This window comes from Chamaea fasciata, unplaced genomic scaffold (assembly GCF_029207755.1).
Source record: "Chamaea fasciata isolate MVZ Bird 193981 ecotype frontalis unplaced genomic scaffold, bChaFas1.0.hap1 SCAF_20, whole genome shotgun sequence".
Lineage (NCBI taxonomy): Eukaryota > Metazoa > Chordata > Aves > Passeriformes > Sylviidae > Chamaea > Chamaea fasciata.
Genome location: NW_027094105.1, coordinates 9,276,769 through 9,293,202, shown reverse-complemented (window position 1 = coordinate 9,293,202; position 16,434 = coordinate 9,276,769). Strand labels below are relative to the sequence as shown.

At 45.5% G+C, this 16,434-nt stretch overlaps 1 protein-coding gene across 1 annotated transcript in view; it reads right to left on the bottom strand.

The window, feature by feature from the left end:
- DAB2IP (DAB2 interacting protein) overlaps positions 1 to 14,693 on the bottom strand; it is a 159,922-nt gene extending 145,229 nt beyond the window's left edge. Inside the window, exon 1 of the mRNA XM_066201077.1 lies at positions 14,433 to 14,693. Coding sequence (XP_066057174.1) covers positions 14,433 to 14,550 — 118 coding nt within the window. The 5' untranslated portion in view covers positions 14,551 to 14,693. The remainder of the gene's footprint in view (positions 1 to 14,432) is intronic.
- Positions 14,694 to 16,434: the final 1,741 nt, after the last annotated feature.

The following is a 16,434-nucleotide window of genomic DNA, read 5'->3' as shown; positions in this document are numbered from 1 at the left end:
ACCAGCACAAGGAGCCCGAGCAGCCAAACGGCTGCACAAGGAGCCAGCACGGGCTCTGCAGGGCTGGTTTTGCAGCCCAGCACAGCCTGGGCCTCACTGTCTGTGACAAAGTCCTGCTCAGCCCTGGGCGCCTCCTCTCACCTGGCTGACCTGGAGCTCTGGCTTTGCCTGCAGGGACAAAACTCTTCCTCCTTTTCCAGAGCACCCAGCTGGGGATGGACCCTCCAAAGGAGGTTTGCTAATTGTCAGAGACAGTGTGGAAGGAAGGTGCTTCATGGACCTCCCAGGGTTCCCCTGTAACACCTCCTGATGCAAGAACATCTCTGCTTCTGCTGAGCCACTGCAAAGTCACTTTTCCAGTCCTCTGAGGCAAAGAGTGACACGTAACCAAGGCAGGATTTAGAGCGTGGGCTGAGTCTCCTGTGAGAAGATTCTGACTGCAGAGGTAAAGTATTGGCTACATTTTATAATGATGGAGTTAATTTTGTTGCTAAGAAAAGCAAAGGCAGGATGAGGACTGGCTCCAGAGATTACACAGTGTGTGGTCTCTGCACTCGAGGAGCTCTGCACAGCACTCACTCATGTTACATCAATTACTTTAACAAAGTTAGATTCAGAATAATATTTATAAAGCTGAGATCCACAGACTTTTTTGCAATCACCTGGGTACAATCATCTTATTCACAAAACTGGCTATAAATTATGCTAATCAGTGAAACACTCAGAAGATGAAGAGAGGTTTCTTGTGTAATTTTAAATGGATTCCTATAAAGGAAAAATCGGGAATATATAAAATCACAGAGTTTCAGTGTGAATTTCTATTCGAATCTTGGCTGTCAGTAATATAAAAGTTAAAGCATTATGATCAGGCAATTTAAAATACACCATTTTTATTGTGGGACCTCTTCTACGTCTCCACAATGATGAAACATAATACTGGAAGGTTTTGGTGGACACAGATGTTATCTAAAACACCACCAGTGAAGCCTAAATGAAATGGGAATTTTGCTCTCAAGACAGTCCTATCTCTGACTCACTCCCTCTGTTGTATTCTACCATTATCTTAAAAATAAACCTTTTCCTTTGTGGTTTTCATAACACGTTAAACAACACAGCGACATACAGTTTTCTCCGCATGTCTTTGGGGAGGGTAATTTAAAAAATATTTAACTTCAGCCTATCTCTAATGTATATTTCAATTAATGGCAAATTCCTGTGCATTACTGAGGTGAGACTGCCCCTGCCGAGCAGTTGGTACTCCGTGAAGGTATGACCTTCAAGGTGGAATGACCTTGCGAAGTGTGTGGTTGTTCCTGTAAGCCCTGGGATGTGAGAGCAGAGGGACTGACACTCCTGAGGGAGGTCCTGCCCAGGGGCATGGGGAACTGGCAGGCGTGTGGCTGCAGAGCTGCATTTCCAACAGCACGGGACCTTCCCTGGCCCCTGAGCAGCCGAGGAGGTGGGGAAAGCACAGCCCGGGAGGTCACTGCCTGCCAAGGGATTCCCATCTTGCAGCTCAGGCACAAGAGAGGTAACACTGCGCACGGCTTTAAACAAATCCCAGGATTTGAGGTGAAGCACAGGAAATCCCGTATTAGGTGTGACATCTGGCAGCCCTTCCTTAGGGCTGGATGCTGAGGAGTGAGGAGGATAAACGGCTCCTAAAGCCAGCACTGGGCTGTGGGCACGGGCTGCCCCGTGAGCTGGGCCTCTGCTCTTCTCCAGCTGCCTCTGCCTTTTCTAGGATCAAAGGCAAGTGTCCCAGGCCTGTATCCCTGCTGCCTGCCTGGTTCACAGAGCACAGCTTCTCTACGCTTTTTGACCAGGTTTCTCTTTACCCAAGTCAGATTTTCCCCTTTCCCTACTCTGCTCTCCCATTACTGCTCCCAGCTCATCACCAGGTACAGACACAGGTGACTCGTCACCTGACTTTGTTTGATGATGTCTCAAGTTCAGATTCCATGGAATTAAAATCCCCAAGCAGAGATGACAACTTACAGAAGTTAGAACTCAAAGCGTCCAGACTTTTGTAGGACTCAAACCCTTCGCAGCCCACTCCCGAACCCTGCAACGCAGCCCTAAGGGCTTTAAACCACTAAGGAACGTCCTTGAGTGTGGATTCTTCCTCCATTCCAAGAGATTATTTGCAGACACATTAAACAGTGCCGCTACTCGGGACACAAAACCCATTAAGAGGAGTGATGTGCTAAAATTAACTATGTATTTGTTTTCTCTTCAGTTTCTACAGAACATGAGGAGAGATGCAGATGGTTAACAGCACTGAGATTATAGTGATAGCTGTAAAATTTGATGACTGTTATCAAAAGCATCGTATGGCTTATGAGAGCAAGTAGCAATTAAAAAAAAAAAAAAAAATTTCCAAGCTTATCCTGGACAGGGAACAGGAATAGCAAAGGGGGATTAAAGCTGTTTTCATACTAAAGGATTTATTAAAATAAGATCACTACTTCAAACCCTGACAGACACAGGTTATGTGAAGCAGTTGGGATGTGAATGACATAGAGGTGCTGTGTATGAGCCTGAATCACTGACAAAGGGAGATTTAAATCTGGGGTGGGATTTTACTGCTCAGGAGAGCAAGGCAGGGATCGGCTGCACCGAACTGAGACAAAGGCCAAGGAATTGCTGCGGGATCTCTGACTGGGATTCCAGACAGAGCACTCTTTCTCCACTGCTAGAAAAATGCTGTACTGCACCTTGTCACAGGCAGATGCCTGACAAAATAAGCTGAATCACTCACTTCCTCCACTTTCAAGCAGAACAAGACTTTGTTCCACCTCTCTGGATGAAATATTAATCCAGCCTGTAAGAGAACGATACCCACAACCTTCCATCAGAGACCTCTCTGTTCAGACTCCTCTGTGGAGAATTACCTTTGCTCTTTCCCCAGCTGGAAAAGCTCTTGTATTCCTGTTTCGCCCTCCCTCTTCTGAGCTGCCATGACTGGAACTCCAAACTTTCCAAAGCTACAATGATTTATTGAAACCAGTTCTACTTAGTGAGAGCTCTGGCAAGCAGAAGCTGTGCTAATGCACCCAGCAATCCACAGAGCAAGATAAAATCTCCCAAGAACATTTTCAAGTGGTAAAAGAAGAAACGACGAGGGAAGGGCTGGAGGTTTGCAATGCGCCCTGAAACATGGAAGATCAGGAACAGAGAAATGAGGATCTTTTCTCTTAAGGTGCATATCTGCCCATTCACTGGAGGAAAATCAGGGATTGACTCATTAGAAATCAGGACAGACAAAAGGATAGGACACACTGTTCCTTGGCTTGGCCTCCGGAGAACACATCCAAAGCATTTGTAAGAGACAGACCCTGAACCCTTAAACATTACAGCACTTCCAAAATATCCATGTTACATCCACTGGGATCCAAGATTTTTACAGTAGGGGAAAGTTTCTTACAGTCCACTGGGGAATATGTTTCTCTGTGTTGGTTTTTAATTTATATTTAATCTCTATCCAACACCAAAATATGTACAGATATAATTAGCTTAAAATATTCTAGAACATTTCTTGATGTGGGATCCATTTACAAGGAAAATGATAGTAAGCACCAGAACTGAACAGATTTACTGACAAAGCACAAATATTTTCCAAACAGAGCTTAAAAAAAATCACCAAGTTGCTCTTAGACGGCTCAGATGCCTGAAATCAATACATCAGGCAGCACTTTGCAAAGGCACATAAAACCCCAGCGATCTCAAAAGGACCTTTGGACCTTTTTGACCAAAACCACTAAAATAAGACACCAATTCTCAAACCTTGAATTACTCCAGAGGTTCAGTTCTTCCACACTGTCCTTAAGCCATTTAAGTTCAGCTCTGTTAGACAGGGGCTGCAGAAGGAAGTTGAGTTACAAAACTCATCCCAGCTGACATTATTCTTTGCCTTCAGTTCTCTGCTCGTAAAGTAAAAATTACAATCTTAGAAGAAGGGAGTAGGAAATCAGGGTTTGAGCATTCAAAAGCCCCTCACAGAATTGCCATGAAGCTCTGGCTACATTTTTTCAGGACTAAATTTCCAAGGTTGATTGGAGTCCCTGCTCCAGTCTCCCAGTGTGACATTCTGTCTCAGGGATCTAAGGACAGGCCACCCCAGGGCAGGCTCTTGGCAGAGATTCCTGTGACAAAAGAGAAGACGTGGGCTGAAATTCCTTGAGAGAAAGAAGGACTTCCAAAATTTCCATGAGGAAATTCTGAACCAACCCTCTTTTTGCTGACTTTCACTTCCACAGCTGCTCTGCAAAATGGTTTCACGTAGTCTGAGCCAGGAACCAGGAATTCTCTGGTCTCCTGTGCTTGCCACTGGATCGTCCCAGTTTTTCTGAAGTCCTTCTCTCCCCCATCAGTGCTTCTCTTCTGTTAAAACACTGGTTTCTGTGCTTCATCTGACCTACATGGAGGCAAAATACCAGTTTTTTATCTTGATTTTCTTATCTTGATTTTTAAAATGTTGATAGTCTACTGGCAAGCACCAGGAGCAATGACATCATAACAGGAGGCGGCATCTATTCCAAGGAGCTCAGAGCCAGCAAAAATACTCCCAAGATCACAAAAATAGTTCCTATTACATTTTACTCCTTGGCAAAGGACTATTTGATTATATAAAAGGCAAGGCTAGTGCAGATGCAGGCAGAGAACTTGATGGTAATGGTAGAGCCTCATCACCCCGGGTCACGTCTGCAAACTGGAAACCTCAGTTCTAGGTAGGTCAGACTTCTCTTAAGCTGAAGTTCACTAGAAACGTCCTGATTTAGACTCCAGGCACTGAGCATGGCAGAAGGAGCCACATTCTTTGGGAATTAAGTGAGACTGAACTCCCAGAGAAAGTCTGGCAACCAAGACAGACGAGAGAGTTGTGGTGGAGGAGAAGAGGAAAGGAATCCGTGTGGATTTCTGAAATTAGGCTGTAAATAAACAGTGATGTTGCATTGCCAGAGTTGCCACTTTAGCAAAGTAAAGCACTTCCTTGTAGTGGAAATGAGAATTCTTCATCTTCAAGGAAACAAAAATCCTGGTCTGCTGAAAAACCTGTGCTGAGATTTTCCAGACTCCGAAAGACATGCCAGGTGGATTGTGCTCTCCACAGCAAAATGACAAATGCCCTCCAGCAGTTTATAATTGGGAAGAAGAGTAAAGAAAGGGAAATGGGCAAGGAGGAATACTGTGGAGCAAGAAGAATGACAAAGGACTAATGGGGAACACAGGGAATCCTGTGCCACTGCAATACCATGAGAAAAACTCCCTGTGTGTGACCCTGGACAAGGCACTTCTAACTCAGCTCCCCTTCAGAAGAAGAGGATAAAAGCAGCACATTTAAGCTGGCATGAAGTTATCTGGATTAGAGAGGGAAAAACCCTGGAGCATTGCAGTGCTGATGATCAGAGCAGCACATCAGCCACATGCAGGCAAACAGAAAATGCTTTGCAGCTACACAGGATCCCGTTAAAGGAAATACTGACCAGTGCTCAGTTGTGGAGGGGTTTGGGAGGGATGCAGCAGGAACCCTCTGCAGAAGGGTTCTAACCAGGAAACTCTACCCCTGCAAAAATATCTATCGCAGACAGAGCAGTGAACCAAGAACTGCTGTTGGATGAAGGATGAAAAGCAAAAAATAAACACACTTCTCCAACCAGCTGGTGTTTGATCTGAGTGTGCATATGGACATCCCACGGAACCACAGAGCTCTGACTGCACATCCCATATTCTACTGGTCGCCCCTGCCAGGGGCTGAGAAACCTTCTGGAGGAGGTCTGGAATGGAAGACATCCTCTGCAGTTCAGAGGTCAGCATTTCATCCCTCATCATAATCATCACGTCTGGCCCAAGGACAGGCTGGGAAATCTATGACTGACAATATAATTCCAGCAAAAAGAGACTTAAATGAGCATTTTTTAATTGTTGTTGTTGTTATTGTTATCATCAGTGAGTGAGAAACAGCTTTTCTGCCCCCAAAATGTGACATTACTGGAAAACCCCACTCGGATTGGTGCACGTAAGACCTTTCAAAGGATTCTGAGCATCCAGAAAAGGAGTGGCACATGTGGCACTGTGAGACCTTAACCCACATATCCCATGTCCCCAGCAGGCACAGTGCCCTCCAGCCAGACATTCCTTCACAGAATCGTGGAATATCCTGAGCTGGAAGGGACCCTTAAGCATCATCAAAGCCCAACTCCTAATTCCTTCTGTGACTTGCCACGATTTTCCTGATTTAGGCTTCAGCAGAGTAAGTTTTTTTCTTCATTAAAGGAGTTGCTTTTGATGATCTGGCAGCGGGCCAGGAAAATGACTAAGTGAAAAGATGCCTCGCTGTCAGTGCAACAGCTCTTTGCTGTACCCCAGAACATTTGCTCCACAGGCCTGGCTGCAAGGAAGCACTGTAGGAGCACGACCTTCTCTTGTTTATCTGAAGTTGATTGACTATGAAAAGTTTAGGTCAGATCAAGCATCAACAGCTACATAAATCTACAGTTTCCTTAATTACAGGTACTGAACATTTGCCTTGCAGTACCTATCAGAACATGCAATTCACACACTTGATGCATAGTTACCATTAACATACCAACACAAAAGAAGCTAAGAATCGGTTATTTGTCAAAAAATAAATTACAATGAGTCTTCAGCAAAGTCTTAGAACTACTTTTTGCAGATTTCCTCCTTGAACAGATCGCAGTAAAATGAATAATCTGGCTCAGTGGAAGGAGGGACAGGACTTTACAAACCATTAATATTTCTTGCCTTCCCTTTGCTAACTTTGCCTTATGTAGATAGAAGAGTCTGACTGGAATGCAACCTGCAGAAAAAAAAAATTTATACCCATATTTTAGAAGTCACATGCAAGAGTTCAGGATGTGCTGACAGGGAGAGAGTGGTGGCCCCAGGCTGTGCTGTCAGGCCTGCTGCCCCGAGGTGAAGGAACGGCCCCCGTCCTCTCTGCAGGTCATTAGTGGGCAGGATTGAACAGGCTCACAAACTACATCTTGTCCTCTGCAAGGGGAAATACAGACTGCTGAAAACGAGCTCTGCCCGGCCCGAGAAAACAGAAAAAGAGATTCCATAAGCAGGAAAATGAGAGCTGAGAGTTCTCTGCATAAAGATACAAACCCCAAAAAAGCTGCTGTTCTGAATTACAATTACACTCACACGGCAGAAAGTTTGGGTTAGGATCTATTGTAAAACAATTTCTACACAAAAGAGAAAGAGACAATCATTGTTCCAACTCTGCTCATTAAAGAAATTCAGAGACAAACCCCAGCCTTTGATCCCAGGCATTGCTAGAAGGCAACTGTACATTGCAAATGAGACACATTCATTTGTAACAAAACAACCCCCCCTGCAAGTAAAAAGTCAGTCCCCAAATTCCAAAGTCTCTTTCCCTGCTTACCTTTTTACGAGCAGGTCAAATTTTTGGGAGTAGTTTCTCAAAGCAACTCAGACATTCCACGTTAACTCTCGTGCTGCAATAAACAGCTGCAAAACTCCCTGGTTTATATCCCGGCTTGGTGTGCATGCTGAACCCCAGAAGAAATCCCACACAGGGGGGAGAAAAAAAAAAATAAAAGGAAAAACACCCCCAAAACCCGCAGGAGAAGCAACTCAGCCCTCAGGCAAAGCACAAAAAAAGTTCCACAGAGAACCAGAAAGGAAATCCAGTGACAACTGTAAGTTCGGACAAGAAGGAGGGAAGGCAGGCGTGCTCCCCTCGCCCGGAGTCCGGGCTAAAGGTGCCTCTCCAGCAGAATCCACGGAGGCTCCCGGCTCCTCGGAGCAGATGGTATTCACACATTATTCCCGAACAGCAGCATTCCCCAGTCCAATCAGGAGGCAGCACTCCAAAGCCAAGTGCTTCCCAGACTCTGTTACAGTTTTCAATAGCTATAGCACAAGATGAATGACTCAGAAAATGAATAAGCAGGGAAAATAAAACCTGCCTCTCTCCTCGGCAGAGGCACAGGCGGGCGGGTCAGCAGCCCTCAGTGTGCTGAGCACTGGGTTCAACTTGAATGCACCTGCTTTTCTCCCTAAATCCGAGGCACTGATTACTTCTTCTGTGACTAAAATTCGTGTGATCATCTTCATCTTGGGTTAAAAGTCACAATAATTAAACCTTCTCTCTCTTTTTTTTCCCCCGGTCTTAGAAACAACAAACATTTGTAAGAGTCAAAACAAAGGATGAACTGTGCGCCTGCTCTTCCAGACAACTCACACCAACCCCTCATGCCATCTCCTGCTGAATACATCAACATACATTTCTGAGATTAAGGCTTCACAGACCCACGTTGCAAATGACATGAAACAGATTAATACGTCCTCTGGTGTTGCCTGAAGTTTACCAGGAAACTTTCAATGACATTAAAACAAATATCTCTAAGAATATACCGAATAAAAACGACTCCAAACTTTCAGGGAAAGTAGAACCATTATCCAAAAACCGGCCAAACTGAACTGGAAACTACTTCCAACTGCTCTACGAAGCTTCCAAACCATCCCATCCAGGGGGCACTTCTAAATACAACTCCTCAGCTCAATGCCTGCTTTTTCTGACAGCTGCAACCCAATAATAAAGGATGATCTGCTAAACAAAGCAAGTTACTCATGGAAACTCGCACAGCACCCGGGCTCTCTCTGGAACACCGGGGTGCCCTCCTGAGCTCTCCACAACACGCTGGAAGCCTCTGCAGCTCTGCAGAAGTGATTGCGAGGAGGTTTTGCTGTGCTTGGTGCTCCTGCCCCAGCTCTGCTGCAGCCACAGACTCTGTTTTCATTGCTGCTGCTCAGGGCTGAGCCCGGCAAAGCTGGACACAGGCTGCAGTCGGGCAAGTGGGATCACTTAAATCACTGAAACTATTTGGGGTGAGAAACATTCCCCCAGGTCCCCCCGGACATTTTCAGATCTTTGTCTCTGGCTGTAAATTGATCCTTTGCATTCCTGTCTGACACATGGACTGCGAAAAACTCTTCGGGGATATCCTCCCTGCCAGCAGAAAGCTCTAACAGCACTTCTGCAAACACAGGGCCGGTCGGAGAGACAATAAAATTTTGTGAACTCTGGACTAACTCTTACTATTATTATTTTGTCTTTTTTTTCTTCGTTCTGGACTAAATAAGAGAACACTGTTTGTATTTTACTTCCTTATTTTCAAAACACCAAGGATCAGGGTTTCTCCCTAGGATTCAGAGCAGCAACCACATCCAGAGGCATCGCTTTGCTCCATCAGCCAGGTCCTGCCCACCCAACGTTGAGCAAACAAACCCACACCAGCAGCTCCAGCACAAAGAACAAGGGCGCGTGTTATAACATCTGTCACAGCTGCCCACCAACCTCCAGCTGCAGCTAGAGAAGTGTTTAAAGGTGTAAAACAAAACTAGAGGCATATCTAGATCTGCTAGGAAAACAAACATTTTCTGAAGCCTCATTTTGGCAGGTATTTTCTGATCCCTGCACTAAGCTCCATAGCAGCCAAAATCATTTTGACAACTGACTCACTGAGCAAGGCATCTGCTGGGCCTCTGAGGCTCTACCAGCAGGAGGAACGCTCGGCAATTACAGCTTTTCCATGTGCTGGTTCCTTGGAGATGCCGGGAGAGGAAGCACATTTAAATCCCACTCTGATCCCCATAATGCTCTAAGTGCTGGGATAACCCCGTGTATGCCCCGAGGAACCTCCTGGGCAAACGTCCCGATCCGACATCACAGAGAACACTGGCTCAGGGTAAGCAGCTCTGCATTCTCTCCATCCAGCTCTAGGGTGGGAGGCACCAGCACCCAGCCATCTCTCTGGGCAGACCCAGAGGAGGAGGCTCCTGGCCAAGAGCTGAGTTACATCCATGGCATCCCAACAACCCTTGGCTGAAGGGCTCAGAGACCTCACTGGGTCAAAATGTGGGGCTCAGATCTCACTAACAAGGGACACTGCCCTCTGGGCACCCCCAGCTCCTGGCAGCTGCTACCACAGTCTGATTGATTTAAAAACTTCTCACCTAGAAACACCTTGATACTCTTCATCTCTGCTCCCAGGAAATCCCTTGCCTGTGCACTCCTCCATTCCATCCAGTTATGCTGAATTCACCTCCCAGCTACGGCTGATGTAGAAAGCTCTGAGAGAGGCTGGCAGTGCTGTGTGGAAGAGATGGATCCGGGAGGTTCCCTCACAATGCTCTGATGTTCTTCTCTTTTAGGAGGAATATGGAAGAGGCCTTGAATTTGCCTGACTATGGAAAGACTCTTTTCTTTAGTTCCAAAGAACCAAGAGTGTTTCCAGCACCTCCAAGGATGGATGGTTTCATTGCATTCACTGAGTGTTCCTATAGGATCTGATGGCTCTCCCCTGTTAAATGCCCGTAGTCCAGCGGGATGGTAATCTATTGACTGGCTCTGCCCTCTTCTACTGATTTCAGCAGGGACAGAGAGGAAGCCACTGCATGCAGTGGCTGCACCCAGCTCAATTTCCAGCCTGGAAACTGCAGAATGCATCTACAAACCATTATCCAGTAACCTGCTGAATCCTTCATCTCCCATTCCCCTGGAGCTTTCCCACTCAACTCCGCTACCACACACAACCTACCAAAAAATTCTGTGTTCCCAGCTCTCGCTTCTGTTTTCCTCTGTCAGGTGTGATTTTTAATGCGTGCCAAGGTGTCATTGAGGCCAGGATGTCATTACTGCCCTCGAACAGTGCCTGAAGAATCTCAATTACCAACAGCAGACAAGTTCAAGTCTGGCTGTCATCCAAGTAATTCACCTGGTTCAATGTGGACGTCAGAGACTGAAAAAAAAATACGCTGTAATTATTGTGTTATTAAAGCACAATGGTTTAGTTTTATTTCTTTGTGGCACAAAATCTGCATCTGTGATTCACACCTATTGTGCAGGGAATATGATTTCACTAAAACCAGCAGCTGGGATCTGGTCTATAAAGTTGTTCAAAAAGTCTAATAAAAATCTTGTGCTCTTCAAGGATTAACAACCAAATCACAAAGAAATATTGTCATGACACAGAAAAGAAGAAACTCAGAGGTGGTTCCAGTGTTGACAAGAGCTGTACAAACTGAGATCTGAGCAATTAGAAGGCACAATGAATACATAATTCATAGATATTTTGTACTCAAGAGTTTGCACACAAATAAAACATCTTATAAATCTTCAGCAGCTTGTAGAAAGCTGCTGAGCTGTCTTTTATTCTTGGAGCAGCAAGTGGCTATAGTACAAAAGATAAATCCATAGCTCTGATATGTCATCCCTCCAAAATGGGTAATTTAGGGTTATGGTTTCGGAATCAGCACATTCTTCAGCAAGTTTCTTCCAAGAATTTTTATTTTTCGGTGAAAATATCAAGTAAATCCATGCCAGTACATGAAAAGGAAGGCTTCAAAAAGTCAGAGCTGTGAGCCACCATAAAATGACAATAATCTTTCTCTACAGGCTGGCATTCCAGAGAATGGGAAGAAAATAATGGGTGGGAGAGAAGGAGAAAATAACCTGGGGGTTGCTTTAATGATTTTTAAAATCCATATGAGAACCTGTAGCTTTCTGTGAGCCTTTATCCCATGCACAGAAGGAGAAAAGTTACAGAAGCCCCTGCACAAATCTCCAAGTGAAGAGCAGCCCATCAGGCTGTGTTCAAGGCAGTCAAGCACTGCAGCTCCCCAGAGAACCACAGAGAAAAATCCAGTAAACACTTCACCCACAGGTGATGGTTTTATTCCAGGGGCTGTTACATCAAGGCAACCAACACAGGTTAAATCTCATTTCAGGCCCCCACAGAAATGAGTGGTGATTCCCTGCTCCAGCTACAAGCAATAATAAATCTATGAGGCATCTCCATGAAAAGTTGGCAACTTAATTTGATTAGGCAAAAAAAAACCCCCCTGTGCTAAGAAATGAGACACAGCTTCCCAGTCCTGAATATTCCACCAACGTCCTGTGAGCTGAATTCACGCACGTTAGTAAGCAAATGGAAGGGCTGCAGGAGGCAAAAAAAGCAACTCTCAAATACATTATTGCCACGAATTCTTCAGAACAGCTTTTTCTGTCATTAATCATCTCTTGATTGTGCTGGCAACTAGCAACACAGAAGGAACCCAGGCTGAATTTTAAGGAAGATGGTTAACCCACATGGACTCTGGGGCAGAGCAAAAATTAAAGAATGGACTTGATTCTGCTGGCAGAAAAGGGGATTTGATTTGGCATTCTTGAAGGTAAAAAGGCACTTTTACAGCAAGCACAGGAGTTCCAAGGCATGGTCACTCCCCAGGGCATTAAGACTTGTCACATGAGCAGCCCACTGGGATAAACACAAGCGTTCCCAGCATGTCCAGGGCTGCTGGATAGCCAAGGGACCGAGGGGCTGCCTCCAGAACAAGGGAATGTTCTCAAGGGGCAAATCCTCCTCAACAGCACTCTGCTGGCTCTGAGTCCTGAGAACTTTCTGTTTACTCAATTCATGCAAAATGATGCCTGGGATCTCAGAACAGCAGCTCAGTCCTGCAGTGCCACAGCTCCAGCAGCAGCACGGGGAAGGAATTGACCTTCGGATCAATAAATGGTTCAACCCATTTGTTTACAAGGAGACAGTTTAAATCAAAGGAATTTAAACAAAACCAAAAGGAAGATGGGGATTTACATAGACAGGAAGTTGAAGCAGTGAAGTTTTTTTCCCAGATCCTTGGTACCAGCAGCGCTTGCTTATCTCTCATTTTCCAGCTTATGAACCTTCCCAGTGTTTGCTGACTTATTCAAATATTTTGTAGGAAAACGAAGTTTCTACACAATGTGACAGAATACACTTTAGATGTCTGTAAGAAAAGAACGAGAACCTATGTGTCTGAAACTCTGCATTCTAAATTCAGTGAGGAATTTAACAGACTAGAGAAAATAAATTAAGCTTGTATTTCCCTCAGAACCTAGACATTCTCTGTCACTCCTAAAGGCCAGATTCTAACGTTGGGATGGGCAAGAACACCTGCTTATTTATTTGTTAATGCCAGCTCAAACTATGCATGCACTTCTCTGAAAATCCTAGAACTTCCAGCTGTAAAGAAAATGAGATTTAATTCTGTGTCTCACTGGTCTACAAGGAGGTATGAGACATGAGAGGTAGATGCTGTTCTTCTAGAGAGAAATTCATATAACTACATATGAAATAGAATAGAAAAGATAAAGAAATAAGAAGTGTGAGACTCCCCTCTTAATATTTTCATGCAAATATCGTCATCTGAAACACCACTGAAATCTGTCCTTGATTATTTTAAGTTTGATTTCAGTAGGGCACAGAGCCCCAAGTAAAGCAGTGCTGCCCACTTATATCTGCCCAGTCAACTGTTCACATAGTTTAAATGTTACTTCATTCCCTTAACCACATTCTTTCCACACAGTTTTAGGTCTCTGTGATATTAACACTGCGGTTGTGTCGGACTTGAAGCTCTGTTTATCAGCAGAGAATATGCTGTGGGAAATCCATAACTACTTCCTGAATAATATTTATTTTGGAAGTGGAATATTTAGTGGATTTCAAGCTGTATTCAGAATATACCGAATGCATATTAAACAGCTGAGAATCAATTTATTCCAAAAATCACCATCTGAAATTGTTTTCATAAACATGAATACTTTATTGTCCTCAATGCAGCCAATTCTCTCCACTAACAGAGAAATAAGACTTGCAAACAACTTTTCCCCTCAATTTATGCTTTTTTTGTGTGCTTTCCAATAGCGTGGATAGCAGAACATCAGCATGTGGAATGCTATAAATCCATGGAATAGCTGCATTTTTAACCATGGACTTTAATTCCAGGGTGAATTTACATGGTCCTTGGCTAAATATATCCTCCTAAGTAAATTACTCATGCATCTGCCTGTAGGAAAGCTTTCTGCAGATAAAGGATCTGTTCCCAAATGCTACATCTGACAGCACAAACGGCACAAAGTTCCACTCTTTTCTCAGTGGCAAAAAGCCCCCCACACTGAATAAGTTGGAATGCACAGGTCCCTCATCCCTCTGCACAGACTGCTCAGGAGACAGGTTAATCCTGCCTGCTTCCTGCTCCTTCCAGCAGAATAAATATCTCAGTGTATCAGTCTCCTACATGTTTGTCTCCAGACCCTGTAAACAGAGGGATTTCTAAGCTCTTGTGAAGCACATTCCCACATTCATTTCCACTTATCCATGCAGAAGACAGTACAAACACATGCCTACCCCTGTGCCTTTAGCAGGATGGGTAACTCAGACACTCTCATTATCTTTTTTCTTTTTCCCCTCTCTCTTCTATGTTTTCTACTTCTTACCATTGGAGTTGTCCTGGTCCAAAGGATTATCTGGTTCCATTACTTCAAATAAAAGCATCCAGCATGCAGTTCTCCATGCAGCAGAGGCATAAAAACACAGCAGTTGCCTAAGCTGATTCACCTGATTTATGAATTAGTGCAGCATCCATAAGAGGCTGTGTTTCTTCTTTTGTATTACATCTGGCTCCTTTTCCAACTCGATGGCTGGGTATTACAGCATGCAGGCCTTTTTCCAGCATCCTCTTAATGCATTATATTTAAAGTAGCAGCAACCTTTTTCTCCCATCCCCCAGACTAAGTTACAGCAGTAACTAGGCTGAGCTGGCAGCGAGCGCAGCTCATTCAGAGCAGGACCTGCGAGCGTTCTCCGAGTCGTGGTGCTGCATAAAGAGGATGATTGATACAATAAAAAGTAAGTGGGCTTCGACACAGCACGGGATGCACCGCACAAAATCCCACCAGAGGCAGGCAGAGGTGCTGAGGGTTTGGGGAATGCCTCGCCCAAGGCACCGGTCTGCACCCCCTCACGCACAAACACAAATTATGTCCTGTTCCCTCCTCCTCCCCCCCGCCCCCCGCTCCAAGCTTTTATAACCCTGGATCTCCTCCAGCAATAGTCTGTTCCTTCACTCAGTTTATAATAAACTCGGCCATTCCCCCGTGTCCCTGGGGCTGGCATGGAGAGGAAAGAGGCTGTTTGCACAATGAATAGCCCGTGCCTGACTGGGAGGCAGCTCCGGGACGCTGCGCCGGGCACCGGGAACTGGCTGCAGCAGCAGCAGCCTTTGGCTGGGGACCTTGTCCTGCATTTCCCCGCTCTGCCAAGCCACGGCTCTGCTAGGCTGGCGTTGGAAAAGCTCCTGCAAAGGAGCTGAAGGACGAGTCCCAGCTCGGCTGGACTCGGAGGGTAAACGACACCAGAGTCTCTCCACAGAGCCCGTATCAGCTGACAGGCAGAACACAGCACTGCAAGTCAGGTCACCTTCACTGTGCTCCTTGGGGCTGCCACTGCCTGCTTGAGACCTCTCATAATTCACAACTGCTCCCTGTGCCTCGATCTTCTGTGATAGTGACATTGAAATATACCTTATCTCACAGGAAAGGAGCTGAAACCTCCCAGCTTTTCAGGCTTTGAACTTCTTGGGTAAATGATACAGTACAAGGGCTGAGGAAGAAGACTCCACCACCTGGCGGAGGAATAAAAATTTCATTTCCTCTGAAGACATGTCCACAAAATAACAAAAAATATATCAAAGTGCAACCCTAAACCAAGCTCTGCCTCCGAAAAGTTAAACTGCTGCTCCAACAACCCTGAAATAGTTCTTCAAACCCAGCTTTCAGGATCAATTTCACCTTGAACCCACAATTCAAACTCTTTCCTCCACGCTCCAGCTAAGGCACTAAAACATACCTCAAAAGAATGCTTCTCACAGAATCCAAGGCAAGAAGGGCTCTAAACACCCAGGGCAGCCTGAGCGCATTTTGGGGTTGCCGTGGCTGGTGCCAGAGCACTGAGGCAGGCAGCGCTGCTATTTCGGGCCGGGGAACGCTCCTGCCTGAGCAGCTCCCCCGTCCCCGGAGCTCCCCGCTGCCGCCGGGGGCTCCGGGCTGTGGGCGGACAAATGAATGGCTGGCTGAAGGCAGCAAAACACGGAGCTCTGCCTGGAGGAATTAACTGCAGCCTGACAGGACTCTGCGGTAATTGCGCCTTGCAAACCCATTTTAACACTGTTCCTGAGGGCTAGGCCATATTAATAGAAGAAAGACTCATTTCCATCTATTTGTTTTAAGTATTGCAGAGTCTATAGCCCCTGTTAAATACTGTTCTGAGATCTCTGCCCTGGGGGAAATTACAGTGCTGCAAACCCTCCATTCTCCCCCCTCGCACCCTACGCTCCCGATGTTCTTTACAACTTCAATACTTCTCCCACTCGCTGACAAAACAAAAAAACCTCCCTCTTTCCACCTTCCCCACAAAAACACCTACTCGGCGACTGCAGGCACATGGCACAGCCTGTCAGCAGTGCTCCACCTGCTCTGGGTCATGTCCACGGGCCGCCATCAGCGGCTGATGGAAAAACGTGTCTTAACTTCTCACTGCGACACTGCATCCCTCCAGGCTG